This window comes from Tachypleus tridentatus, chromosome 13 (assembly GCF_004210375.1).
Source record: "Tachypleus tridentatus isolate NWPU-2018 chromosome 13, ASM421037v1, whole genome shotgun sequence".
Classification (NCBI taxonomy): domain Eukaryota; kingdom Metazoa; phylum Arthropoda; class Merostomata; order Xiphosura; family Limulidae; genus Tachypleus; species Tachypleus tridentatus.
This window is the reverse complement of record NC_134837.1, coordinates 60124719-60152381: the sequence shown is the minus strand read 5'-3', so window position 1 is coordinate 60152381 and position 27663 is coordinate 60124719. Positions and strand designations below refer to the sequence as shown.

At 32.5% G+C, this 27663-nt stretch overlaps 1 protein-coding gene across 4 annotated transcripts in view; it reads left to right on the top strand.

Moving 5' to 3' along the window:
* Positions 1 to 27663, top strand: part of LOC143237423 (uncharacterized) — a 90688-nt gene that overhangs the window by 39537 nt on the left and 23488 nt on the right. For 3 of the 4 annotated variants that reach the window (XR_013020062.1, XM_076476661.1, XM_076476663.1), the window contains exons 4-14: positions 5838 to 5906; positions 7299 to 7367; positions 8416 to 8520; positions 11134 to 11386; positions 12516 to 12668; positions 14214 to 14313; positions 16313 to 16424; positions 17767 to 17907; positions 19878 to 19960; positions 20119 to 20194; positions 21612 to 21716. Coding sequence is in view for 3 of the 4 variants with exons in the window: in XM_076476661.1 (XP_076332776.1) it covers positions 5838 to 5906; positions 7299 to 7367; positions 8416 to 8520; positions 11134 to 11386; positions 12516 to 12668; positions 14214 to 14313; positions 16313 to 16424; positions 17767 to 17907; positions 19878 to 19960; positions 20119 to 20194; positions 21612 to 21716 (1266 nt within the window). In the remaining variant the exon portion in view is untranslated. The remainder of the gene's footprint in view (positions 1 to 5837; positions 5907 to 7298; positions 7368 to 8415; positions 8521 to 11133; positions 11387 to 12515; positions 12669 to 14213; positions 14314 to 16312; positions 16425 to 17766; positions 17908 to 19877; positions 19961 to 20118; positions 20195 to 21611; positions 21717 to 27663) is intronic. The other variant, XM_076476662.1, reaches the window with a different exon arrangement.

The window sequence follows — 27663 nt, the reverse complement described above, 5'->3', positions numbered from 1 at the left end:
TATGCTGCTGTAACCCATTCTACCACTACAGTAGGAGTCCAAACAGACCTTACCCTATCCCCTACACAATTTTCACCAGCAAATCTTAATGAAACACTTCCCAAAATCAACACAGTTCATGAATCAGTTTACTTACAAGCCCATGTTAGATGACAGGGGAAGAAGGATTAGAAGTGTTGAATGAGCAGGAGCGTAGATTTTTTACACCCAATGGGGGGGATGATTTTTGCAACCACTTATGTGGACTGTTCAATTTGCAAATTGGTAATCTCTGATTACGTGAGCCTGAAAGCTGTAAACATACAGTTACAGAGTAATCTTGTTGCCACGATACTTCAAGGTTTCCATGTAGGTTTGTATAAGTGAGGTGTTGTGAACAGTTTTCAAAATGTTAATAGAATAAAGACAAATGTGTTACAAATTAACTGCTACATGAATTTATTCCTGGACACTGCACAGTATAAAAGATAGCCATTATACTTAACAAGGTTACTAATAACTTTCATTGCATGAATTACGTTTTCAAATATTAATAAAATTAGTAATTACCCTTGATAAATTTATATCTACTGAAAAACTGTTCATGTTGTTTGATAAAAATAATTCAAATGTCTTTGCGAACTCTTGAAAATTACACATCAATACAATGTAGCACATAATTATTCATACTTTTCATTGAAGTAAAATTCATTTAGTCCTCTAGTCTACATGTTCCCAAACGTAGACCTCCTTTGTGATGATCTGTTTATAAATTCTTTCATAAGCTCTTCTATATTTATTTTGTCGACCTCATCTTTGTGAGTGTGACAAACTGCCACATGGTTGAGGCGGCACTGAGACTTAGTTGACCTTAACCACGTCTTCAACTGTCTTAATGCAGAAAAGCTGCATTCACATTCGCAACTGGATACTGGACATACAAGCAAAATTTTTATGGGAAGAAACACTTCATTAAACATCTGCTGGCTTGTTTCATGCATTTTACAGTAAGCATACTTTGCACCTTTCAGAGATACTGCTTTTGTTGTTCCTTTGAACATGGGCAACTGAAACTCGAGCCGTTGTGCAGAGATTTCTGGATAGAAGTTTATAACCGAGTTGTCAATCTTGCCAGATGTGATCATGTTCTCAAGTGCCAGATAATGCCTCAAGCCATTGTTGTCCGCATTGAATCTAGCGGTCAGATGTTCTACGACTGTGTCCACAAATTCAAAATATTAGCTTCTGTAGTAATCTCTAGCTGTTGCAGAATGGTGTGCTGAGCCATCACCTGTGATCCTTCTGGGGATCTACGAATGCATGGTAGTTCAATAGGCACCAGATCTAGAGAAGTTACCTTTTTGTGAGCTTCATCAAATATCTTGTTGTAATTTTCTTCTGTTTGCAATACCTGCAATTGCTTAACTGTCATTGCAGATGCTTCAATCCTGCCAGATACTGTGGCTGACTTTGCTTGGAATGCATGGTTTAGTTCCTCTAATGCGGCTAATGGATGCTGAGCCATCAACAATCCTAAAACTGTCTTTCCTTTGTCAAATCTGTCCAGCAGACCTCATGCTTTCCCTGCTACATCTGATTTTTCATTTGCTAATTCAGACAAAGAATCAACAATGTCACTGTAGTGATCATTAGCACATGTAATTCCAGATAGGCAGCACAACCACACAGAGGGCTGATGTATTTAACTGGACCATTGTGGCTGTCTGACGACACAATATTTTCAAACATTATCTTGTATTTACCTGACCTCTGAAGCAAGACACCAAGTTCGTGTACCCACTGGATAGAATCTCGAACACATTCACAAGCTTCAACTGCATGTTGCATTATTAAATTATCCTTAAGTGCTCCGCAGTGAAAAACAAAGCTGATGGTTGCTTCTCTTTTATTTTTGCCTGGCATACACTGTGCACACCACTCATGTTAGCGGCTCCATCATAAGTTTTTGCTCTTAATCCTGACAGTGGTAAATTGAGTCTAGTCAGTACATCAAGTATGGTCAAGGACATTGTTTCACCAGTTATATTGGAAACACTGTATAAAGCAAGAAATGTCGCATGGATGTCAAGGTTCTCATCTACGCATAGTACACATATTGTTTTCTGTTCAGCATCTGTAACATCTTGAGTGCTATCAACCATTAATGCAAAGATTTTACTTTGCTGCACTTCGTGTGCTATGTTCCTCACTATTTGATGACTGAATATCTCCATTATTTCAGTCTGAGCCTGTGGTGATGTGAATATGGTTTTCTTTGACAAGTAGGCCATCAACTTAGGATCTTCCTCTTCCAGGAGCTTCATTAACTGCAGGAAGTTCCCCTCCGTATCAGTATGTCCACGTAATGCTGAACCTTGACGCAGTAAGAAACGTAAACTTCTGAATATTTTGGCTAGACTTCTTTTGCATTCTTCCTGTTACTTCTTTTTTCCATCGTGTAGCTGAACAGTCACTGGAGTTACATCACGTAAACCTTTTGGAGATATAGCGAATCTGTGCCAAAAGGAGGATTGGTGTTCGCTGAATTTCTGTTTTGCCTATTCCAATTTCAAAAACCGGTGGATATAAAAGTATAGTCCACTAGCCTCTTCAAATTCCCTGTAAAAAGGCCTCTATTTTCCGCCTTGGTACAATGAAAGCATATGACTTTTTGAGTCTGATTGTCAAAGTGCAGCCATTGGACTCATCAAAGCACTTGTCCGGGAGATTTTGCTTTCTGTCGTGGTATTAGTTGTGCATCTGGATGATAGGCTTTTCCACACTGTATCTGTGGACTGTCAGATTTTTCATTACTGCACAAACTTGTTTCACAACTATCTTGTGGTTCATGATGTGCAATAGCTGCACAAGTATTTTCAGACTCGTCATCTGATGAACATGGTATTTCCTCTGTATGGCAAGTTTCTATTCCTTTGCTTGAGTTTGTTGGATTATCTGCATCTGCATTGTCACTTGTAGTACTAGTAACTGGCTTGCAGAACTGTCTAATATCGGAAAGTTTCAGATGCTTGCTTGTCATAACTGGAATCTGTTTCCCAGATGACTCAGCAGGCTAAAATACAATCTTTATTGAAGAACTGTAACGTACAACGAATGAAGATAGAACAGAATGGAAGTAGGACTGAATTGTACAATGTATTTAAGTCGAACCCGCGAACCTCATAGTGACTATCGAGCCGACTGACTGCCTGGGCATCGCTGGGACAATAATGTGTGCTAGTTACAACACGAGTAATTGCAAGTTTCTCGAAAAATACTTAAACAATCACAAATATATTATATTCCTGTTAAAGCTCATCAAAAGGCAAATATGTTGAGATATAATGTCTATAAGCACGTCTATTAAATAAAAACTATACAATTGAAGTAGAGGCTTAAGCCCATGGAAATCGCTCCTTTTGTGTTAAAATTATGCAAGAAAATACAATATTTACTATCTATGATAAGAGAATATATTGTTCTTTTACCATAAAGCACCAGCACTTTATTAGAGAGCAGTGATAATTTGAAATTTCATGGATTAATGAGGGCCACAAACACAGGTCTAATGAGCCCTGTTGTAAAACCGAGGCTCATACTAAAGGGAGCTGAGGGTGGTGATGTAGGGTACGTCTGGATCCGAGCGGCCTGAACTAGTCATTATCTGTACAATATGGTCAGCAGCTTCGGGCAGCTAAGAAGAGGAAGGCATTCAACAATAAAACTGGCTAGACATGCATAAGAACAAATGGCGTAGGAAAACTGCACAATATACACATAAGATTGATGCACCTACAAGCTACAAATGACCTGCCAGATTTAGATCACAGGAGTTTATGCTTGGGAGTAATATTTTCGAATTTCATGCTCTGTTTAATCTGTTATGATGAAAGTTTTACTTAATCTTACCCTACGTACAAGACATAGGTAGATTCTGTGAAAGTGCTTGCAAGCCTTGCATGTATATTTAGGCCTACTGACTGATACTTACGAATTATCGCTTAGATCGAAAAACTTAGAAGCACGCCTATATTAAAGATGTACATTTTGGCTACTGAAAAAGCCTACATCTAGGCCTAATTATGTAATTTGATTGGTAAGAACACGAGAATCACAAGAACAAACACAATTTGTCATCCTGTGATGCAACAAAACAATTCAACAGACCAAACTGTAGGGGGGATGATTGTATGCACCATACCTCTCACCTAAAATGAATGGGAAATGTATCCCCCATCCCCCAGGATCTACGCCTCTGCTTACGAATGCATGTTAGATGACAGGGGAAGATAATTAGAAGAGAGGAGCACTTACCAGTACATGTTAGATGACAGATGCAGTTGATGAGGCATAGATGGACAATGAAGTTGTGGCTGTCATAGATGCAGAACTAGAAAATAGTGACTTTGTCATAAAAAGATGAGGCTCGGCATGGCCAAGCGTGTTAAGGTGTGCGACTCGTAATCTGAAGGTTGCAGGTCCGCATCCTCGTTGGGGCAAACATGCTCGCCCTTTCAGCTGTGGGTGCGTTATAATGTGACGGTCAATCCCACTATTCGTTGCTAAAAGAGTAGCCCAAGAGTTGGCGGTGGGTGGTGATGACTAGCTGCCTTCCCTCTAGTCTTACACTGCTAAATTAGGGACGGCTAGCACAGATAGCCCTCAAGTAGTCCTCAAAAAACAAAGAAACATAAAAGATGAAGACCTGCTAGACCTATGGCTGTTGAGTAAAGATGAGACATACAAAAACATTAACATCAGTAAAGACTGGGTGATAAACAGAAGAAAATACTACAAGATCTACTGTGCCAGTAGGCAAACATGTTTACAGATTGATCAGACAAAACAGACCTCATACAACACACAATTAGGGTGATGACCAAGGATCCAGTCAAGTTGGACCTCAAACAAGTGCACTATGACATGAGAGACTTTATCAAACAACAAGTTAGGTAATCTAAAAATTGAGTATCATTGAATCTTCAAAATCAGCTTACTGTTCACCAGTGGGACTTCTAAAACCTGAACCTCATGGAGAAGTTCGATTTCAAACCTATGAGCAGCCCAGAGGCTGTTATGATGAAACTGGACAGAGCCAAGCTCTTTACCTAGATTGACTTCAGTTAAATTTTTGTCAGTATCTAAATAGAAGACAGTCTTCAGGATACTAAATGGATACTACCAGTTCAAGAAGATATCATTTGGGTTAGTCAGTGCAACAACAACATTTAACCAGATGATGAGGAAGATGTTGCATAAAAAAACAAACATGGACACATGTGGTGAACATCCTGACACACACAGCTATACACGGATACAGTAGTATGTGGTCAACATTATCACACACAGAGCCATATAGGAAGTACATGGTCGACATTCTGATAAACACAGCCATATGGGAAATATGTGGTCAACATTTTGACACACAACTATATGGGAAGTATGTGGTCGACATTTTGACACATGGAGCCACATGGGAAGACAACGCTTTGTTGTTGATATTCTTATACATACAACAATATGGGAAGACCAAGAGGAAGGGTGTGGACAAAAGAATGCCCTGGGATATAAAACAAAGGAACCATCTCAGATAACAAATATTTATACAAATCAAGTAAAAAGCCAGAAATGATGTATACGAAAGAGACAAATTTATTTTTGTTCAAATATTAGAATAGCCTAATTTTATTTTTGAAATGGTTCTTCTGGGATATAGATATTAATTATAAAGAAAGGATTTTGTACAACAGCAATAGCAGAATCACTTACAACAAAGAACCTTCTGTAAAATCAATTACTTTAATATTAAGAAAATATTTGTCATCTACAATTCAAATCAAATTTTGTGAATATTACAGGTTTTTGTAGGAAATGTACATTATCTTCGCCTGTTCGGGGCATTTGCTGATCATGTAATTGAATTTAGGGTAAGTTACTTTATTTTTTTAGCTATTGTTGTTCATATGATATTTTGTATTCTTTGTCTCAGTAAATTATAAAAGTAATGATTAGTTTATAATACTACTATAATGTGTTAATTAAAATTGTATTGTGGGTACATATAAAAACAGGCAAGTTTCTTGTGAGGTTTCTAGTATTTTTAATTATGTATTTTGCATAGCTTTTTAAGTCTTGTTACTTGTGTCAATTTCAGTAACATTAACCATGTATTCTGGATATTTAATTAATAGTCTTTTTGTTGTGTCAGTTTTAGGAATGTTAAACATGTATTCTGGATATTTATTTAACAGTCTTGTTTCTTGCATCAATTTTAGTAACGTTAACCATGTATTCTGGATTTTTATTTAACAGTCTTGTTGCTTGTGTTAGTTTCAGTAATGTTAAACATGTATTCTGGATATTTATTTAACAGTCTTATTTTTTGTGTCAGTTTTTTTTTGTGTCAGTTTTAGTAACATTTACCATGTATTCTGGATATTTATTTAACAGTCTTATTTTTTGTGTCAGTTTTATTAATGTTAGCCATGTATTCTGGATGTTTATTTAACAGTCTTGTTTCTTGCATCAATTTTAGTAACGTTAACCATGTATTCTGGATTTTTATTTAACAGTCTTGTTGCTTGTGTTAGTTTCAGTAATGTTAAACATGTATTCTGGATATTTATTTAACAGTCTTATTTTTTGTGTCAGTTTTAGTAACATTTACCATGTATTCTGGATATTTATTTAACAGTCTTATTTTTTGTGTCAGTTTTAGTAACATTTACCATGTATTCTGGATATTTATTTAACAGTCTTATTTTTTGTGTCAGTTTTATTAATGTTAGCCATGTATTCTGGATGTTTATTTAACAGTCTTGTTTCTTGTGCTAGTTTTAGCAATGTTAACCGTGTATTCTGGATATTTATTTAACAGTCTTGTTTCTTGTGTCAGTTTTATTAATGTTAACTACGTATTCTGTATTTTTATTTAAGTCTTGTTGTTTGTGTCAGTTTCAGTAATGTTAAACATGTATTCTGGATATTTATTTAACAGTCTTGTTTCTTACATCAATTTTAGTAACATTAACCATGTATTCTGGATTTTTATTTTACAGTCGTGTTTCTTGTGCTAATTTTAGCAATGTTAACCACATATTCTGGATATTTATTTAACAGTCTTGTTTCTTGTGTCAGTTTTATTAATGTTAGCAATGTATTCTGAATATTTATTTAAGTGTTGTTTATTGTGTTAGTTTTATTAATTTTAAACATATACATTACAGCTAGTTGTTTAACAGTTTGGTTTCATGAGATAAATTTGATAGTCATGTCAAACTTTAGTTTATTATTCTGAAATGAAATATTTATTGTTCCAGGTTAACCAACCTGGAGAGGGTACATTACAGTTAACATATGAAGGCTGGTGTGTGCTTCAGTGTAATAAGGTAGCAAATTTCAAACTCTCTTTTCAGAAAATGTGTAAAAGTCAGCTCTCTTAATGCAAATAAACTGCCAATTGGTAAACATTAGAACATTAGATTTTATCTTTTAAAATTAAAATAATTCAAAAATCATAAACTAGTAGCCTTAAAACATTGATTCTGTATCACATTTTTTAAAGGCTTTTATTTAGCCATTCTTTGTTACTGTATGGTTTTCAGTTTAAGCTGATATTATATCTGTTAGAGCTTGTGTTTTGTTATTGGTGAGTAAAAATTAAGTGGGGGTATCCTCTTGCGAATCTGAATTTATTAAGTATTTTCAAGTGAAACTGAGTCCATTGTGGGATATTCTGAAGTGGTAGTGAATTAATTGTGGAGTATTGTTCATAAAACTGAGTCTATTGTGGGGTATTTTGAGGTGAAAGTGAGTCCAGTGTGTAATATTTTTTAACAAAACTGTGTCCAATGTGGGATATTCTCTAGTGAACTGATTCCAGTGTGGGTTACATGTTTACTACATTCCAGGAGGCTAGACAAGATTCTCTCAACACATGAGTTACATGTTTACTACATCCCAGGAGATCTGAACAAAGTTCTCTCAACACATCAGTCACATGTTTATCACATATTTGGAGTGTTGAAGAAACTTCTAGAAATCGAGTAGATTGTCTACAGGCCTGCAGATGACCATGCTCATTGTGGGAATTATCTATTGTGAACCATTTGTTATGTCACTGATCAGAAAGCTTCTCATCCTGATCACTGGATGTTTTAAAAGAGACAACAGATATTCTGTCATATCTTTATATACACATACTGTATTTCCTTTGTATCTTTTCAAGATATTATCAAGGGTATTACTAATATTAGCCCAAAAATTCACATCACTGGAACTAACTCATGAAGTCATACTACCATCATTTAATATTAGTTGTGCTAGCTGATCACCACTAGGTCATTAAGCATTATCCCATATTTGTGATAAAACCTTTCTTGATTTTGTTCTGAATGGTTCTCTTTCATTTGTTTGGGCCAAAACTGTTTGTTTCAGGTCACGGTGAATGAATCAAAATATGATAGACCTTTTTCTCTGCTGTGTCTTCTAGAGATGGGTTACTTGTCTGACATGAAAATCACATCTTCCAATGGGCAGGAGGTTTGTTGCTTTTGAATATTACCATTTATTGTAGGTTTGCAAGAATTATGTAACTGTAAACAGACAGTATAATTGTTCAGATCTGTTTTGAAAGTAACTAGTCACTAAATTAAATGTAGAACCATTTTACAAAAGTACATGAAATATTTGAACGTGTACTTTTGTACCTTTTTTGTCAATATCTGAGCATTTATCAGTAGTGTGAGTTGGGCTGTGTTCTAGTGATTTTTGAATATGTGTAATAATTTTATCCTAGTCCTGTTATACTGAGCTAATGCAAGAATGTAATAGTAGAAATGTAGTATGTGTTTTAATCTTAGAGTGTAACTGTATTTCTGGTAAACTAACAATTACTTTGATAATCAGTTATCATTTGATTCTGGTAAACTAACAATTACTTTGATAATCAGTTATCATTTGATTCTGGTAAGTTAACAATTACTTTGATAATCAGTTATCATTTGCTTCTGGTAAACTAACAATTACTTTGATAATCAGTTATCATTTGGTTCTGGTAAACTAACAATTACTTTGATAATCAGTTATCATTTGGTTCTGGTAAACTAACAATTACTTTGATAATCAGTTATCATTTGATTCTGGTATACTAACAATTACTTTGATAATCAGTTATCATTTGCTTCTGGTAAGTTAACAATTACTTTGATAATCAGTTATCATTTGATTCTGGTATACTAACAATTACTTTGATAATCAGTTATCATTTGCTTCTGGTAAACCAACAGTTACTTTGATAATCAGTTATCATTCGATTCTGGTAAACTAAAAATTACTTTGATAATTAGTTATCATTCGATTCTGGTAAACTAAAATTACTTTGATAATTAGTTATCATTTGATTCTGGTAAACTAACAGTTACTTTGATAATCAGTTATCATTTGCTTCTGGTAAACTAACAATTACTTTGATAATCAGTTATCATTTGATTCTGGTAAACCAACAGTTACTTTGATAATCAGTTATCATTTGCTTTTGTTAAACCAACAGTTACTTTGATAATCAGTTGTCATTTGATTCTGGTAAACCAACAGTTACTTTGATTATCAGTTATCATTTGGTTCTGGTAAACTAACAATTACTTTGATAATCAGTTATCATTTGGTTCTGGTAAACTAACAATTACTTTGATAATCAGTTATCATTTGGTTCTGGTAAACTAACAATTACTTTGATAATCAGTTATCATTTGGTTCTGGTAAACTAACAATTACTTTGATAATCAGTTATCATTTGGTTCTGGTAAACTAACAATTACTTTGATAATCAGTTATCATTTGGTTCTGGTAAACTAACAATTACTTTGATAATCAGTTATCATTTGGTTCTGGTATACTAACAATTACTTTGATAATCAGTTATCATTTGATTCTGGTATACTAACAATTACTTTGATAATCAGTTATCATTTGGTTCTGGTAAACTAACAATTACTTAGATAATCAGTTATCATTTGGTTCTGGTAAACTAGCAATTACTTTGATAATCAGTTATCATTTGGTTCTGGTAAACTAGCAATTACTTTGATAATCAGTTATCATTTGGTTCTGGTAAACTAGCAATTACTTTGATAATCAGTTATCATTTGGTTCTGGTAAACTAGCAATTACTTTGATAATCAGTTATCATTTGCTTTTGTTAAACCAACAGTTACTTTGATAATCAGTTGTCATTTGATTCTGGTAAACCAACAGTTACTTTGATTATCAGTTATCATTTGGTTCTGGTAAACTAACAATTACTTTGATAATCAGTTATCATTTGGTTCTGGTAAACTAACAATTACTTTGATAATCAGTTATCATTTGGTTCTGGTAAACTAACAATTACTTTGATAATCAGTTATCATTTGGTTCTGGTATACTAACAATTACTTTGATAATCAGTTATCATTTGATTCTGGTATACTAACAATTACTTTGATAATCAGTTATCATTTGGTTCTGGTAAACTAACAATTACTTTGATAATCAGTTATCATTTGGTTCTGGTAAACTAGCAATTACTTTGATAATCAGTTATCATTTGGTTCTGGTAAACTAGCAATTACTTTGATAATCAGTTATCATTTGGTTCTGGTAAACTAGCAATTACTTTGATAATCAGTTATCATTTGCTTCTGGTAAACCAACAGTTACTTTGATAATCAGTTATCATTTGCTTTTGTTAAACCAACAGTTACTTTGATAATCAGTTATCATTTGATTCTGGTAAGTTAACAATTACTTTGATAATCAGTTATCATTTGATTCTGGTAAACCAACAGTTACTTTGATGTCAGTTATCATTTAATTTTAGTAAAGTTATGTAACTATTTCGATGAAGCTACATTCATATAAGTGTATAATTATTTAATTCTAATAAACTAATACCTGCTCTGATATATAACTCTTATTTAATTCTGATGAAACAGCAGAACCTTTATTGGTTATATCATTAATTTTTGACAAATGAACAATAACCCTTATATCAGTCATATAATTAATGATAAACTTTTATTAAACTTGGTGTCAGTTATATGATAAATTAGTGACAGTTTGATGTCAGATAGACATTTGAGATTTGCTAGTCTGTGATTGTATTCTTTTCTTCAGTTTTTAGTTCACAGTACAATTCTAAATGTTGCAAATCCCTCAATTAATTGGACACAGCCTTCCTGTCCACTTCAGGGACTTCCTGAAGATGTTTTGTATGCTACCCTGTATTACCTTTATTGTGAATGCCTTGTATCTGGTCTCCAGGAAGAGACTGCCAAGAGCTGCCTCCAGTATGTAGGCCAGCTCCCTGGCTTCTCTCGCTTTGCTGAGATGTGCAAACAGGTCTTAAAAAGCTTTTCTTTAAAACAACGTAAGGATCTTACTTTGATATTCTTTTCCTTTCTTTCTAGATTAGGTGTTTTGTGAAACAAAAACTAGTAGCTGCAATTGAAAGTAAATTCTTATCATATTTTCTCCACAAATTAACAATAACTCAAAAATTTTCTCACTAAAAATATCTATACTTTAATGCCAAAGGCAAAAAATATACAACTAACTACTTGAAATTATTTAAGCTAAATGAATAAAATGATGCATTATTGTTTCAGTTCTAAATCATAGTTAATTTTAGTTTAAAAATATTTCAGTAGTTGAAATGTTTCATTAGTTCAGTGAAAAGTGTTATATTTACAATTCAGTAATGTTTTAGTGTTAGTTGAAATAATTTTAGGAGTGTTATTGTTGCATTAAATTGGTAAAAAACTGTAATATTTAAAAATAAGTAATGTTTTAATGTCGGAGCTTTAAAAGTTGCCTGTTGTTAGTGAATACGATCAGAAGATTAAAGTGAAGTGAAAACTGATGTTTTCATGGGAACTGTTAATATTTTGTTTGACAAGAATTTTAACATCTGTCCATTACTTTATGCTTCATGAAATATAATTTCATAGGTTTTAATTCATATCTATTTTGATGTGATGGATTTATGGGTTTTGGCCCATATATATTTTTTGTCATGGATTCATGGGTTTTGGCTCATGTGTATATTTTTGTGATGGATAGTTTTTCTTGACTAATTTGATAAAAAAAAAGGAGAAACTTGACAGCCCAGGTTTTTTAATTGGAATAAAATATTTTTTTCTTTAGCTTGAAATTCTACTGCTAATATTATTAATATTCAAAGGTAGGACAAGCTTCACTAGTAAACTATGCCTTACAGAAATTCAACTTGATGCCACTGTTTCTTTGTCCATATTCATATCATTGAAATAATTAACCAGTTAACTATCAGGTTGAAAGTAAACTGGCTAAATCATACATTGGTTATGTGTTAACTGACTAACAAACTCAATAACTTGTTGTTTAAATTGTTTCCAAAAGTTTGTAGTATGCTGGAGATAAATAATACAACAGACTGGTTAAAGTTTTCTTAAACTGTAATTTTTAAGTAAAGTATGCAATTCTTCACTTTAATTATCAATTTTTATAACTTCTTCCAGAACTTTTGAGCTTGGTAAATGACATCCACACTTGTGCTTGTAATATGGTAGATTACTTCAATGGTATCACTCTTGGTTCTCAGTTCAATGATGGAAATGGTGCTGCACGGCTGTACTGTGTCATCAAACAAACATTAAAAGAAGTTGCAGTGGGTAAGCTTTGTGTTTTAATATATTTTTATCAGAAGACAAGAAAAGGTTTATCATGATTTTTGTATTCTTTAAAAACCGTATGTGATAAATTAGGTTTGTTTTTAAATTTCAATATTAGAAAAAGTGTAAAAAGATATGTCATGTGTTTTTTTAAAAGCATGAACAAAGTCCAGTACATCGGTTTATTTCAATCTTCAGAAAGATAGAGAATGTATTTCTAAAAAAAACATGAGTGACTTTAGGTATATATTTGCTATTAAGACTATTTAGGCAGCAACATAGAGGATTTCAAAACATTTAAAAAAAAAACATTTTAAAAGAGTTAGTGAATGAGTTTGGTTGTTTAATTTGTAGAAATAATCAATTAGCAAAGAGTCATTGGCAAACATATTCTTGAATTTTTGAAATCAAGTGGGAAAGAATAGTGAATTAAATAGGTTACCTGTAAAGAAACACATAAGGAAGAGAAATGGATTTTTAGTTTTGCTTTTGAAAAACATTTTTCAGATACCAAATATTACTTTTATTTTGTTATGGTTTTGTTTGCCACTCATTTATTATTCCTTTTATCATTTAGTTCAACTATGAATTATTCAGTTATATTGAAACATTAACTCATCTTCTAACTAGAACATGTTGAACTTGGATGTATTTTTATTATGAAAAAACTTCCACAGATATTAATGTTGTGAAAGATTATGTAAATTACATAGTCACTTGTGGTGTCACCATTAAACAAAAACCCTACCTTAAGTCTAAACAAGTTTCTTCATGAGGTATAGTTAAAACAAATTATTCCACATTCGGTATTATTATTGATTCTGAAATGGTTTAATCTTGTGTTACGTGGAGTTTTCTTCTTCTTCTGATTTATTGTTTCCTAAATACTTTATTTATTTTATACTTAATAACATTCATATTAATGTTACTGTCCAGGCACATAATCATTAACTCTCTTACTTTTAAGTGATAAAATTTGTAATACATTGTTTGAAAACTCTATTTTGAATTTCGATGGTTCTTAAGGCTCAATAAATTCGTTTTTCTTCAACCCTGATTATAGCAGTATTTTGTATGTGATTTTTTATATTTATAAAGTGCTTAGAAAATAGAGTTTCATATATTTGGGTGTTTATGACTGATATCAAGCACTTATTAAACATTTGGTGTGTGTGTGTGTGGTTTTTACTCATTTTTGCTGATGGTATTACTGTACATCCTTCCCCAGAAGACATTTGAATAATTGGTTTTTACTAAATGTTTTCTAGTATTTTTTCCTTCAGAAGACTGTTGGGTATTTGATTTACACTGAGAGTATTAAACAATATTCTCCTTCAGAAAACCATTAAAATATTATCGTGGTCTTTATTGAGTGTAAAAAGGAATGCCTTTCTTCAAAATACTATTGAATAATTGGTTGTTACCGAGTGTATTAAGAAATGTTTTCTTCAGAAGATCATTGAATAGCTGTTTTTTATAGTTACAAGTTGAATATAATTTTAAGTTTTTATGAAGATGTTAGAGTAATGTGATTTGTATTTTCAGCTGGAGCTAGCCTGTTACTACTGTGTGATTTAGTGTATTGGAGAAACCATGAACTCCTTACAGAAGAAAGATATGAAGTGTTAAAATACTGCAAATCTAGGTATGAAATATTTACTAGTTAATTATTAAACCACTTTGTATTGAAGTGTTAAAATACTGCAGATTTAGGTATATAATGTTTACTAGTTCATTATTAAACCACTGTTGTATTGAAGTGTTAAGATACTGCAAATGTAGGAATGTAATATTACTAGTTAAGTACCAAACCACTGCTTTATTGGAGTGTTAAAATACTGCAAATCGAGGTATGCAACATTTGCTAGTTAATAACTAAACTACTGCTTTATTGAAGTGTTAAATACTGCAAATCTAGGTATGTAATGTATACTAATTAATTATTAAACCACTGCTATATTGAAGTGTTAAAATACTGAAAATCTAGGTATGTAACGTTACTAGTGAATTACTAAACCAGTGCTTTATTGGAGAGTTGAGATACTGCAAATATAGGTATGTAATGTGTACTAGTTAATTACTAAACTACACTCTATTGAAGTGTTAAAATACTGCAAATCTAAGTGTGTAGTGTGTACTAGTTAAGTAGTAAACCACTGCTTTATTGGAGTGTTAAAATACAGCAAATCTTGGTATGTAATATTACTAATTAATTATTAAACCACTGCTTTGTTGGAGATTTAAAATACTGCAATTCTAGGTTAAAATTCATGTTAAAATACCTGCAAATTTAGGTATTTTGTGTTTACTAGTTAATTATTTGTTCATTATGAAACCATTGCTCTATTGTAATTTTAAAATATTTATAACCCTCATGAATTACTTTGTGTTTAGTATAATTGAAAGTTATCACCTAGTTATTTGCCTGACTTATCTTGTCACAACCAGCAACACACAAGATGTCAATATGATTAGGAAATTGACATAATTTATTGAATATTATTTCCTTTTATATTACTGATGGAAATAACAAATAGCAAACTCCTGACACTAAGCCTTGAGGTCCCTGCATGTGACAGTAATCCTGTTTGACTAAACTTCATTTGTATTGTCCCATATGAACCCACACGACAATCACTGATGTTTAAATGGAATTTAGTGTGATGAAATGAACTACATTTATACCATGCACACCGAGGAACTGTAACAATCAAGAATTAAGTTCATATAAGTAAATTCACTCACATATTGAATTACAGGCCCATAGAAGACAATTGTACACAAAAGCCATATTGTTACTGGTACGAGCATGAAATTACAGCTTAACAGACATATAAATTCAACAGGTGAGTATGGCAGGATAGAAACAATGAATTAAGATCTGTACTAAATATCATATACATTCTGTCTCATACATTATCAAAATCAAAACAATCTTTGAAAGTTTTCAAAAGATAAACAAATCAATACCTTGTTCGACCAGTAGGAACATGGGGAGTCCCTAATTCAAATTCCAAAGCTTCCAGTGTCTATTGTAAGAAATCCCATGTGGTTGTGACCATACTAACCTCAGAGTGAATCTATTTATAGGTATTCATAGTCAGGTATTCTTTCGTGCTTGGTTGACAATGATGGCATAATTATAACCTAACAAAATTGTGAAGACATATAACATGTATGAAAACAATATAACAAAACACTCAAATATACAAATGCATGCATTATCTTAAGGGTAAATATCAATTTTCATATATTCAAGTACTGTGCATGAGAGAACTAATTGTCTATGGGGATGAACGTGTGTGATTGGGTTTCCAGATCATTTCCCAATCCTGATCAATCTGGATTTGTTTGGAAGGGCATAACACTTAGATATTGTTGAGACTTAGACTCAAAAATTGAAATTGAGCTAGCTGTGGCTACATACAGATTGCCAGTTTCTCTAATGTAAGTTACTACAATATGTTTACAGGTTACCAGTTTCTCTAATGTAAGTTACTACTATATGTTTACAGGTTACCAGTTTCTCTAATGTAAGTTACTACTATGTGTTTACAGGTTACCAGTTTCTCTAATGTAAGTTACTACTATATGTGTACAGGTTACCTGTTTCTCCAATGTGAGTTACTACTATATGTTTACAGGTTACCAGTTTTCCTAGATCAAATTCAGAAATTTATAGAGGTCATAAGAGAAATGATAACCAATTTTTCAAGAGAAGAAATGTTAACCATAACTCATTATGTTGTTCTTGAGGTAATTATAAGATATTTTTATAAACTCATTAATACCTCTTGAGGTACTTATAACTTGTTCTTATATACCTTTAATATATCTTGAGGTAATTATAACTTGTTCTTATAAATCTTTAATATCTCTTGAGGTAATTATATCTTGTATTTATGCTACAGTAAATGATTTATCTACTATAGAAATCACACTAAAGTTTCAACAATTTTTTCTGTAAACGTCCTTGTGTTTCAGTACATTTATACTGTACAAAAATATTTTAAAAGAGAATATTGAAGGAATCGTAAGATATAACACATCACGTTAATCTGCAGCAGGATGTCTATGTAACTTTGACCGTGTTATGTGCAATGTGTTCACATAAGGTATGGCTGTACTGTATTATTTTGTAATATGTTGATGTACTAAGCACTGTCTATGTAAAGTGTGGCTGTACTGAGCACAGTATGCCAGTATTGAATACAGTTTGTCTGTATAAAGTGTGGTTGTATTGAGATCAATATTTCTAAGTATTGTATATTGAATCTATGTATGGTGTATATGTCCTCAGTTAAATATGTGTTGGTTGTGTCTGTGTTGATTATAATGTGTATGTAGGACTTGGATACTGATATATCATTATGTTTGAGGTGCGTTAAATGTGTGTTGGTTATCTGTGTGTTGATTATAATGTCTCTGTGAGACATGGCTACTGATATATTGCAATGTTTGAGGTGTGTTAAATGTGTGTTAGTTGTGTCTGTTGATTATAATGTCTATGTAAGACACGGCTATTGACATATTTTTATGTTTAAGGTGTTTTAAATATCTGCTTGTTATGTCTGTGTTTATTATAATGTTTATGTAGGACACGGCTACTGATATATTGTTATGTTTGAGGTGTGTTATATGTGTGTTGGTTATGTTTGTGTTGATTATAATGTCTATGTGGGATGTCAAAGTGAATGATTGATTTCATTTACAATTTTTTTATATTTAACATCAAAGCAAATGATTTCACTTACATGTTTTTATATTTAACATCAAAGCAAATGATTTCACTTACATGTTTTTATATTTAACATCAAAGCAAATGATTTCACTTACATGTTTTTATATTTAATGTCAAAGTGAATGATTTCAGTTATGTGTTTTATATTTAACATCAATGTGAGTGATTTTACTTATATATATTTTTGGATAATTCACAGCATTGAGTGTTTTACACAGAATTTATTGATATGATTGCAAGATTTAAGTAGTATTAATAAGTTCTAAAAAAGTCAGTAATTTACAGGTAACAAGTAGTTATAAGTTCAGTTGTCATATATACAGTTTCTGAAGTTTGGTTTTGCATCTTAAATTATAGACTGAAGGAAGATTTGAAGTCTTGATTCAACTGTTAGTTGAGGTTAGAACAGCATTGAAGCAGGTTATTAATGGAACTGAAGAAAGAAATAATTCTCAGAACCTGAAGGAAGGAGATGTTTTAAGTAGTTCTGTAAAAAATGTAAGCTTCTGTTTTTAATATTGTCATGGATCTAATCTTTTTTAAAGTATTTTCAACTTGAATCACATTTCTGTGTTTTAATCTTAAAGTATTTATGTTAGAAATGGTTTGTTATTGACTTAAATCTTTCTCAAAATTGGACTCTTATTTAATTTTCTCTTCACTCTCTTCTCAATTTTCATACCACTCTTTCATGATTTCTATTAACTTATCTATCTTACTTTGTACATCTTATCATTTGCTTAAGAATACCAATTTCAATTGAGACAGTACCCTATGAAATAGAAGACCATATCTGCTCTAAACCTGTTAATTCATGTATTGTTTTACCATGTATAACATTCAGACCTTCCAGGACTAGAATACAGAATCCATCAGCTCTAAACCTGTTAATAGATATACTGTTGTGCCATCTATAACATCCAGATCTTTGAGGCCTAGAACACAGAATCCATCTGCTTAAAACCTGTTAATACATATACTGTTTTACTATCTATAACACCCAGACCTTCCAGAACTAAAACACAGAATCTATCTGCTCTAAAACGTTTAATAAAAATGCTGTTATGATATCCAGACCTTCCAGGACTACTAGAGTGAACTCTCTTGTTCTAAACCACATATACTGTTGTGACATCTTTAACATCAAGGTCTTTTCAGACAACTGCACAGAATCCATCTGTTCTAAACATGTTTGTGCTAGTAATTACTAATTGTACTCTTCATACTTCATTGAAAAAATTATAGAAAAAGTGAACATCTACAAAATTATGTTTTTTCTGTCCAGATTGTGTTCTTCAGTCATACATAACTCATTGTTTCTGCCAGTATTGCATTTTTCAGTCATAACTGACTCGTTGTTTCTGTCCAGATTGTGTTCTTCAGTCATATCTAACTCATTGTGTCTGTGCAGATTGTGTTCTTCAGTCATAACTAACTCATTGTTTCTGTGCAGCTTGTGTTTTTCAGTCATATGTAACTCACTGTTTCTGTCCAGATTGTGTTCTTTAGTCATACGTAACTCATTGCATCAAAATGATTCATTAAAAGTGGTACTGTTTTTTTGAAAAAATAAGTTTTTAAAAACTCCAATTTCTCACTACAACATTTAAAAACTACATTAATAAAGGTATAATCAAACCCTCACATACAGTTCTTGTGAATCAATAAAGATGTAATCAAACCCTCATATACAATTCTAGTGAATTAATAAAGATATAATCAAACCTTTATGTACAGTTCTAGTGAAAGTCATGAGGAGAGTACTTTTAGTTAAGTTTCTTTTCTGTGTTAAACAAATGCTTGTTGCATATAACACAGTTATTTACTAAATATACTATACTTATTTTATGTCTAATATAGTACAAAGTAGGCTATAGCACTATATTATTGGTAGGAAATGGATATTGTTCTTTTAAATTTCTGAAAGAAAAAATTTAAGTAAATGTAATATGCATCATATGTTACCTAAGATTACTAAGTAAATGTAATATACATCATTTGTTACCTAAGATTACTAAGTAAATGTAATATACATCATTTGTTACCTAAGATTACTAAGTAAATGTAATATACATCATTTGTTACCTAAGATTACTAAGTAAATGTAATATACATCATTTGTTACCTAAGATTACTAAGTAAATGCAATATACATCATTTGTTACCTAAGATTACTAAGTAAATGCAATATACATCATTTGTTACCTAAGATTACTAAGTAAATGCAATATACATCATTTGTTACCTAAGATTACTAAGTAAATGTAATATACATCATTTGTTACCCAAGATTACTAAGTAAATGTAATGTATGCCATTTGTTACCTTAGGCTATTAAGTAAATGTAATATATGTCATTTGTTACCTTACTCTATATAATACGAAAAATGTAATAATTAATTTTGGAAATCAGTTAATTTTTGAATGAATAAGGAACATATTTTTTCCCATGTACTTTTACATTATAGACTCTTCGTATGAAAGAACTTTCAAAGCTGCGGAACTTCCATGAAAGATTTAATATGTGGCTCCAGAATCTACTGAGAAAAAAGTGAGTAATTGTTGGTATTATTTTTACAGTTAAATGATTTGTCATTAATGTATTAAATTTATTTATTTTATTGCTTGGGACATTAATCTTTCTTAGTTGTGTCTGTTATTGATAATATTTGTAAAACAGATGACTTATTTAAACCTTTTCTTTCTTAGAGAAAGTATCCCTTCCTTTACAAAAGATGACAAAACCAGGTTTATTTTTCATATCTTTGAACATCTGGATGACAAGGTTTGTTAAATTCATTTTTTTTTATGTTGCAGATAAATAAATCTATCAAAACAGTAACTGTTTATGGTTTTATCCACTCATTTGCCACATAAAAGATAAACAGTAAAATGTATAATAAAAACATTATTGATTCTGGTTCTTCTGTATGTCCAGAAAAGTTTTGATTATATTGTAGCATTTTCAGGTGAAACCATGTTTCCTTAGAGCAATGTAAATTGATCAGACATTTATTGCAGAATGATTCAGAGTTCCCTGAATAGCTGAGTATATAAGTTTTAAACCTTGTGTTACTTAGTGCATGGGTAATATCTGCCTTATCCAACACAACTAGTGAAATCCACATAACTAGTCAATTTGATTCACAATTAAGGAAGATTGTAACTCTGGATTATCATCTAATATACCATTGGGGCCACTGCTGTTTATAGAATTACACAGTGTGTAAAATAACTGCTTTGAAAAGTATTATAACATAGTATCATCCTTTAATAGACCCTTCTCTCATCCTAACATAGTATCACCCTTTAATAGACCCTACTCTCATCCTTACATAGTATCATCCTTTAAAAGACCCTACCCCCATCCTAATATAGTATCATCACTTAAAAGATCGTACACCCATTATATCATAGTCTTATCCTTTAAGAGACCTTGCTCCCACCCTAACATAGTATCATCTTTTAAAAAACCTTACTCCCATCCTAACATTTAGCTTACCTGTAATGTATTTGAAGGAATTCTTACTATTTAGTTCCACCCAACCTTTCATCATATAATTTTTGATTTCCTAATTGCTCATTTGACAGACTCTTGATGTTCCTCCAAATCTCCTATCATTGCAGTAATTTAAAATTTCTTTTAATGTTTTTTTTAATTTTATTCTTTGTATATTTTGTAAACCAACATGACTTTTACATACAGCCACTGTTTTAACTCCATAAGAAACAATGCCTATCTCAAATATTTCATGTTTTCAAAATTTCCTTTTTTCAAAGTCATTTTTAGTGTGAGTTTTCTTGAACATTCTTGTTGTTTCCATGAGTTTTAATATATAGCATTACTGTTTTCTGGAAGCTTTCTTGAATAACGTTGTTGCTATTTTCTGTCAGTTTTTTTAATAATTCTTACATCATTATAAATCATTGTTTTCAAACTTATTATCACAAATATTTAGTTAAATATTTTAAACCCATTCTTTGTAAAAGTTATTTTCCTATACTACCTATATAAAGCTACCTGTTTTAATTTTGACTTGTTATATGAATACTATCTGCCAGAATACTATCTTTTAACCAAATTTCTCTTTATAAATATGTATTATGTATTACCTGACTCTTGGGTTTGTAGTTACTATGATACTTGTATTTCCAGCTTTGCTTCTGTGTGAGAAGAAAATTAATATAGTATTGTTTTATAGCTTCCAATGCTATTTGTTGGAATCAAAGAGCTCCAAGCTGCAATTGATGAGAATTTAACAATAGAAGAATGGAAGTCTATATTTAAATTGGGGACGTCCAAAGTTGTGAGTCCTTTTAAACAGAAGTGGTTATTAGTTTTTATTTTAGAATGTGGTTTATTAAATTGTGTAATAAAACTTCCCAAAGACCTTCTCACTAGTAAAAGCACTGAGTTACTTTAACAGTTATGTACCACAAAAGTAAAATTTGGAAATATTACTCACTATCTGATTTTCCTCATTTCTTACGTTGAACTGAGAGTTAAATGCTCAACTTGTTTTTTAACCTAGAAAGAAAATTAAATATCAGAATGTTCCTCAAGCCATTCTTTTCCTCAGAATCTAACACTGACATTTTATCTAAGTTTTCTTTTAGTCTGGTAATTTTATTAGACCATATCTTGATTTTCCTCTTCTTTCAGTCTAAATATGAAGATTAGTAAAATGTTAATGTTTCATCTGTGATTTACCTTCTATTCTTCTTTGAAAGTAGCCTGAAATATAATTTTTTGACTTCATCATAACACTCATGCAGAGTACTGTAATATAGAATTAAACATAAGAGAAACTATAACCAAATCCTGAAAGAGAGAATGACATGTGAGTCTGGTATGAGGGTTATGATTTTCTAGTTTATGGTTTTGAAGTCAAACAAAATATAAGACTAAAAAATTATGGTTTGTCTGAGCAGTTATGATTTTATAGTAACTGATGTTAAATATCATACTTATTGGTGAATAAAATAGAGAAGAGGGGAAACCAAGAAAAAAATTGTCACATTTCTCATACAAGGGGAAGTTCAAGATTTATTTGAAATATTGTCTTATAAAATTAAGAACTCAAAACTTGTATACTATTAAAATGTAGATTATTAGCTATTATATACTATACTAATTGGTATAACATAGACAGAAAATTTTATTAATAAATATATACTATTAAAATATGGATTATTAGCTATGATTTTACACAATACTAATTGGTATAATATAAAAAAGTAATTGAATTAAATTTTGAAAAGAACTTGCTAAAAGACTATGACATGCACGGTTAGATCCCACCCATTGAAAAGTGGTTAATACAAGAAACTGCTTTACTCCAGCACCTAGTGGGCTATTCTACGTGCTTGTTTATATGTTATATGCATTTTTAATTCAAAAACCTGGAGAACTCCAGCACTCATTGGGTCATGGTATGTACTACATGTGTCTTTAAGTAATACAAGAACCTGTATGACTTGCATCCTCACTGGGTCATGGTATGTGTTTATTTATGTTCTGTACATATCTGTAATACAAGAACTTATATGAATTGCATCCTCACTGGGTCTGGGTATGTGTTTATTTATGTTCTATACATGTCTCTAATACAAGAACCTGTATGATTTGCATCCTCACTGGGTTATGATATGTATTTGTTTATGTAATACACGTATCTTTAATGTAAAAACCTGCATAGCTGAATCACTGATTGACAAAACAATTATTTCTAAAACATACTGACTTCCCATCAAACTTGCACCTATGACTCGATTGTCAGTTTATTCCTTTGCCCATCTAAGCATTGGTCTGATTTTTTCTCACTTGCTACAGGTTTTACACCCCATTCAACTACCCTTTCAGATATTTGTCTTGTGACTCTCTCCACCTAGTCAGTGTGCCCTCTACCCTGGTAATGTTTATAAGCACCTCATTCAGATAATGTTATCAAATTTTCTCAACAAAGTGTCACTAATATTGGTAAGCCAATTTGTTGTATGGATTCCTGGATTATTATTTCTGGCATGGAAGCATATCAGGTTTCATCTGTCTCACCTATAATATCTGATATCTGAGATGGAGATGTGTGTTCATTTCTGTGATGTCTCTCAACAACCTCAGTTTTGTGGTGTTCCTCAAGGAAGGTCAGTTCTGTGATGCTTCTCAAGGAAACGTAGTTCTGTGATGCTCTTCAAGGAAACATAGTTCTGTGATGCTCCTAGAGGGAATTCAGTTCTGTGATGCTCCTCCAGGGAACTCAGTTCTGTAGTGTTTCTCAGGAAGCTCATTTCTGTGTTGTTCTGTGTTTGCTTTTTCCTGCAACTTTTTTTAGTCTGTTGGTTTTTCAGTTCCCTGTGGGATAGTGGTGAATTTCTGTACATGTAGCATTCAATTCCTTGATGTACACATAACAAATAGCCCAATGTTGCTTAACTCACACAAAACAAAGCTATCTGACAAAACAATGTTCCACTTGGTGATAATCAACAAATTCTTTAAATGATCTATGCAAACCAAAAGAAAGCCACTTTTGGATAAGCTGTCTCTGATATGTTTTTCTTCTGTTGGTTCATTAAGAGTGTGATGTTTTGTGTCTTTCCTTTGTTATTTTTGAGCCTGCACCTTACTTGATGGCTTAAAGGTCTGGAAACAAATTTTTAGTTTTTTCTCCATCAATGGATATTGTTTTTCATGCTGAGAGGTTTACTTCTTAGTTACATGAAGGAACAGTTATACCTTATCCAACATGGTTGTCAAAACTTCATGGTTTAGCCTACTACTGCTGGGTGGAAGCATTTTATGACTCAAATCATGCATCTGCTTCTCAAACTCTGGGTTCTGAGGTGGAATTTGTAGTTAACATGATCAGATTAATGTCCTCTGATGAGACAGGGTAAGTTTATGAACCTACAATTTTAAAATGTAACGTTTTGTTTTTCTTTCATTTTACATGGTTGGAAGACCCTCAGGATCACCAACTTCATTGATGATGAGCTTCACCCATTATTAGCATGCTTCTGTATTCAACTCTGTTGTTGTTGGCATCTCATTTTCATTGGCTCCTAGAGGGGCTTATATTTCCTTTCCTATTCATGGGACTTGACATCAACCCCTCAGTACATTAATAGCCAGAATAATTTTTTTGTCAATTTCCAAGGATTCTGCTGCTCTGTCAGATTGCTGTCAATGACATCAGTGATTATTGTATACCTTCAGGGTTTGTGGGGGCTCAGTGCTGTGAATTTTGTCCTGTGGTAACCATGGATCCAGGAACACTACAGGTTTTTGAGTCAGTATTAGTTATTCACTCCAGAGCTTTACCACTATTACCCACCTAACCTGTAGGGTTATCTCCCACAGACGCTTGGGATTTGGAATTTAGTTGTAGGACTATCAGAATCTTATTATACTGGAGGTAGTGAAAGCATTGTAAAAGATTTTCCAAGGTTTTATTCCCAACAACTGACCAATCATTTATATTTCTCATCTATATCAATGCCAAGGTTCTCAGGTGCTCAAATGTTACTTATTACACAGTCTGAGTTGACATTTTTTTAATGAAATTATGGATGTCCAAGTTCATTGTAATCAGCTTCTATCTGCACATTGCCCTATTGGTGTTGTCTCACTACTATCAGTCCACATTGGTAAAGTCTTACAGTTCCAAGTGTTTACTTTCAGACTTGCATTGGCTTTATGTTGGTTCTGCCCTATCATACAAGATTTTTCTTATCACCTCCATTCCATCACACTGTGCACACAGTTTCCAGTACATCACCTTCAGAAACTGGCTATAGATGTATTTCACCGGGACAGGAGAGGATTACAACTATATACCTTTCCTCCAAGTCATGTGTTACCCAGGATTCTATATATGATTTGTTTCAACCCATTGTTGGGCTATGTGGATAGAACCAGATTGATAACTACACCTTAATTTCTATTTCTGCAATACTTTCTGGAGTGTTCACTTCTTCTTAATCCATCTTTGTGGAGACAGCTATGATTTGACATGGCACACCTGGCTATTCAGAAGTTAAAGCTTTAGCCATAGAGGTTATGCAGTCTTCCACATGACATCATGGTTTAATTATTAAGGCTGCCATGCATTTCTCTGAGTTTTTTCCTAGCCCAAGATGAACATTTATCAATGGAAATGGTAATGGTGTATTGAGAGGAGGTTGAACCCACTTCACCTGGCTCTTTAGCAATGGTTTTAGAATCCTCCATGGTTGCTCTGTATAAGGTGATCTTATTAACTACCATTCAATACTCATGGCAAAGATCCTCAGTACTCTCAGAATTCAGTAAGTTGTTTTGGGTCCTTTGTCCAAAGTGTCTGTTTCATTTCCTAAGACCAGTTATTCTTACTCAAGACACTGTCAGACAAGGAAGAGCTGATCACTTTTTCCCACTTCTATGTTTGATCAAGTTTCAATCCTTGTCATGTTCAGCAAAGGTCTTGAAGGTTTTGTTCCTCACACTAATGCCTTTAGATGTGGTAGACACTGACTTTTATTATGGACTCTCTTTCAAGGTGAGAAATCTTCTGTGAGTCATGTATAATCAGATTTGTCACATCTTTGTCCTTAGAGATCTGGTAGTCCATTGAGGAGAGAGGTATTTGGACTGCTCTCAGTACCTTTATCTAATATTATTTACCTGACCTGCCAGTATCTTCATTTGAGGGTTTTTGCCTATCCCCTTTAGCCATCTTAACCATTCCTACTAGATTATACAGAGGTGTGTTTTTTTAACTATCTCTCAAGATGTTTTTTTTTTTTCTTTACAGTATCTCAGTCTATGGTAAGTGTTTCCCATGCAGGTGTGTTTTTATCAAACCCATTCCACACTGGCAACCACTAACTCAATATTCCTTATACATATTGCAACAGGATCTGTATAAATGAAGTGTTCCATAAGACCACCTAGAGACAGACCAGGTGATATTTTTATGCTGGACTGGTACTCATAGACTATCATTAGTAAAGCATAAGGGGATCTTGCCTATCCCTGCCAATTTTAGATTGAACAGATCAGGTTTGTTTTGCATTTCAAGAAGTAGGGAACTTGGTTCACTTACAGAACTGTTCCTCAGGACTTCTCAATACATATTACTTTCCAAGTTCTACTAGTGGAGCTAGGGAGTCCTTGCTAAACCTAGTTTCCAATTATTTGAGTGATATACAGAAGTTTTTCTTCCAACTGTGTTCGAGTAAAATCCACAACCTTCAGAGAAATTGGGGCACCCAGTGTATTTGTAATACCTGTTCAGTTTGACATTTGATTATCCAGGCTACATTGTTCCTGACAGAGGGTTTATTGTCTCCTCAAAACTCTGAACACGGAATGGTCCAATACTGGGATCTTGGTTGAGCACAAATTGTTCCCAGTAATTCCAGAAGTAAGTGGAATTGCCTGCATGGTTGGAGAGTGAGGATGACTCCAGACCAGATAAATTCTGTTTCCTCATATTGAGTACACAATACAGGATTTCATCATTCTGGGCCTGGGGTGTTGCTTTGGGGACTTATATATATATTCTGTATGTAGTGTGGCTCCTTTACTAGGATGTTAATCTTCCATCGACACATTCATGATATATGCAGACATTTTCTGTATGGATAATCCCCTCACTGGCCTGTCCATTTTATCAGTGTGGGATTCTAGCTATAAGTGGCAGCATGGACATGTTTTGGAAGTCAACATTTTCCTAAATTGAATATTTATTTCCAATAATACTACCTCTGCTAACACTTTCCCACCTTTTCTCCCCACTAAGAGGCTATGTTAGAAACTGCAGATTCAGACAGTCTTGAAAAAGTGATAACATTATTAGAATATGGTACTTATATACAGTACTAGGGTAGAGGGCACATTGGCATAGGTAGGGAATATCACAAGATAAGTATTACTAAGGAAAATTAAATGGGGTATAAAAAACTAGAACAAACAAGAAAAATCCAATCAATGTTTAGATCGGCAAAGGAAGAAACCCTGGCAGTTGAGTAACAGCTGTAGTTTGAGTAAAGGTAAGTATTATGGGATATATGTATATGTATATATATATTTGATTTAAGAAAATCTTAACCTCCCAAACTTCTGATCCAAAGTAATTTAACAACAAGGATCACAACTGAAAACTACCTTCTAAGTTAAAATCAAACTGACAGAAAATTTAAATATATATATTAATAACAACTGAAGTATTATCATTGAATGTTTTTTAATTGATTGATTTCTACATGATTCTC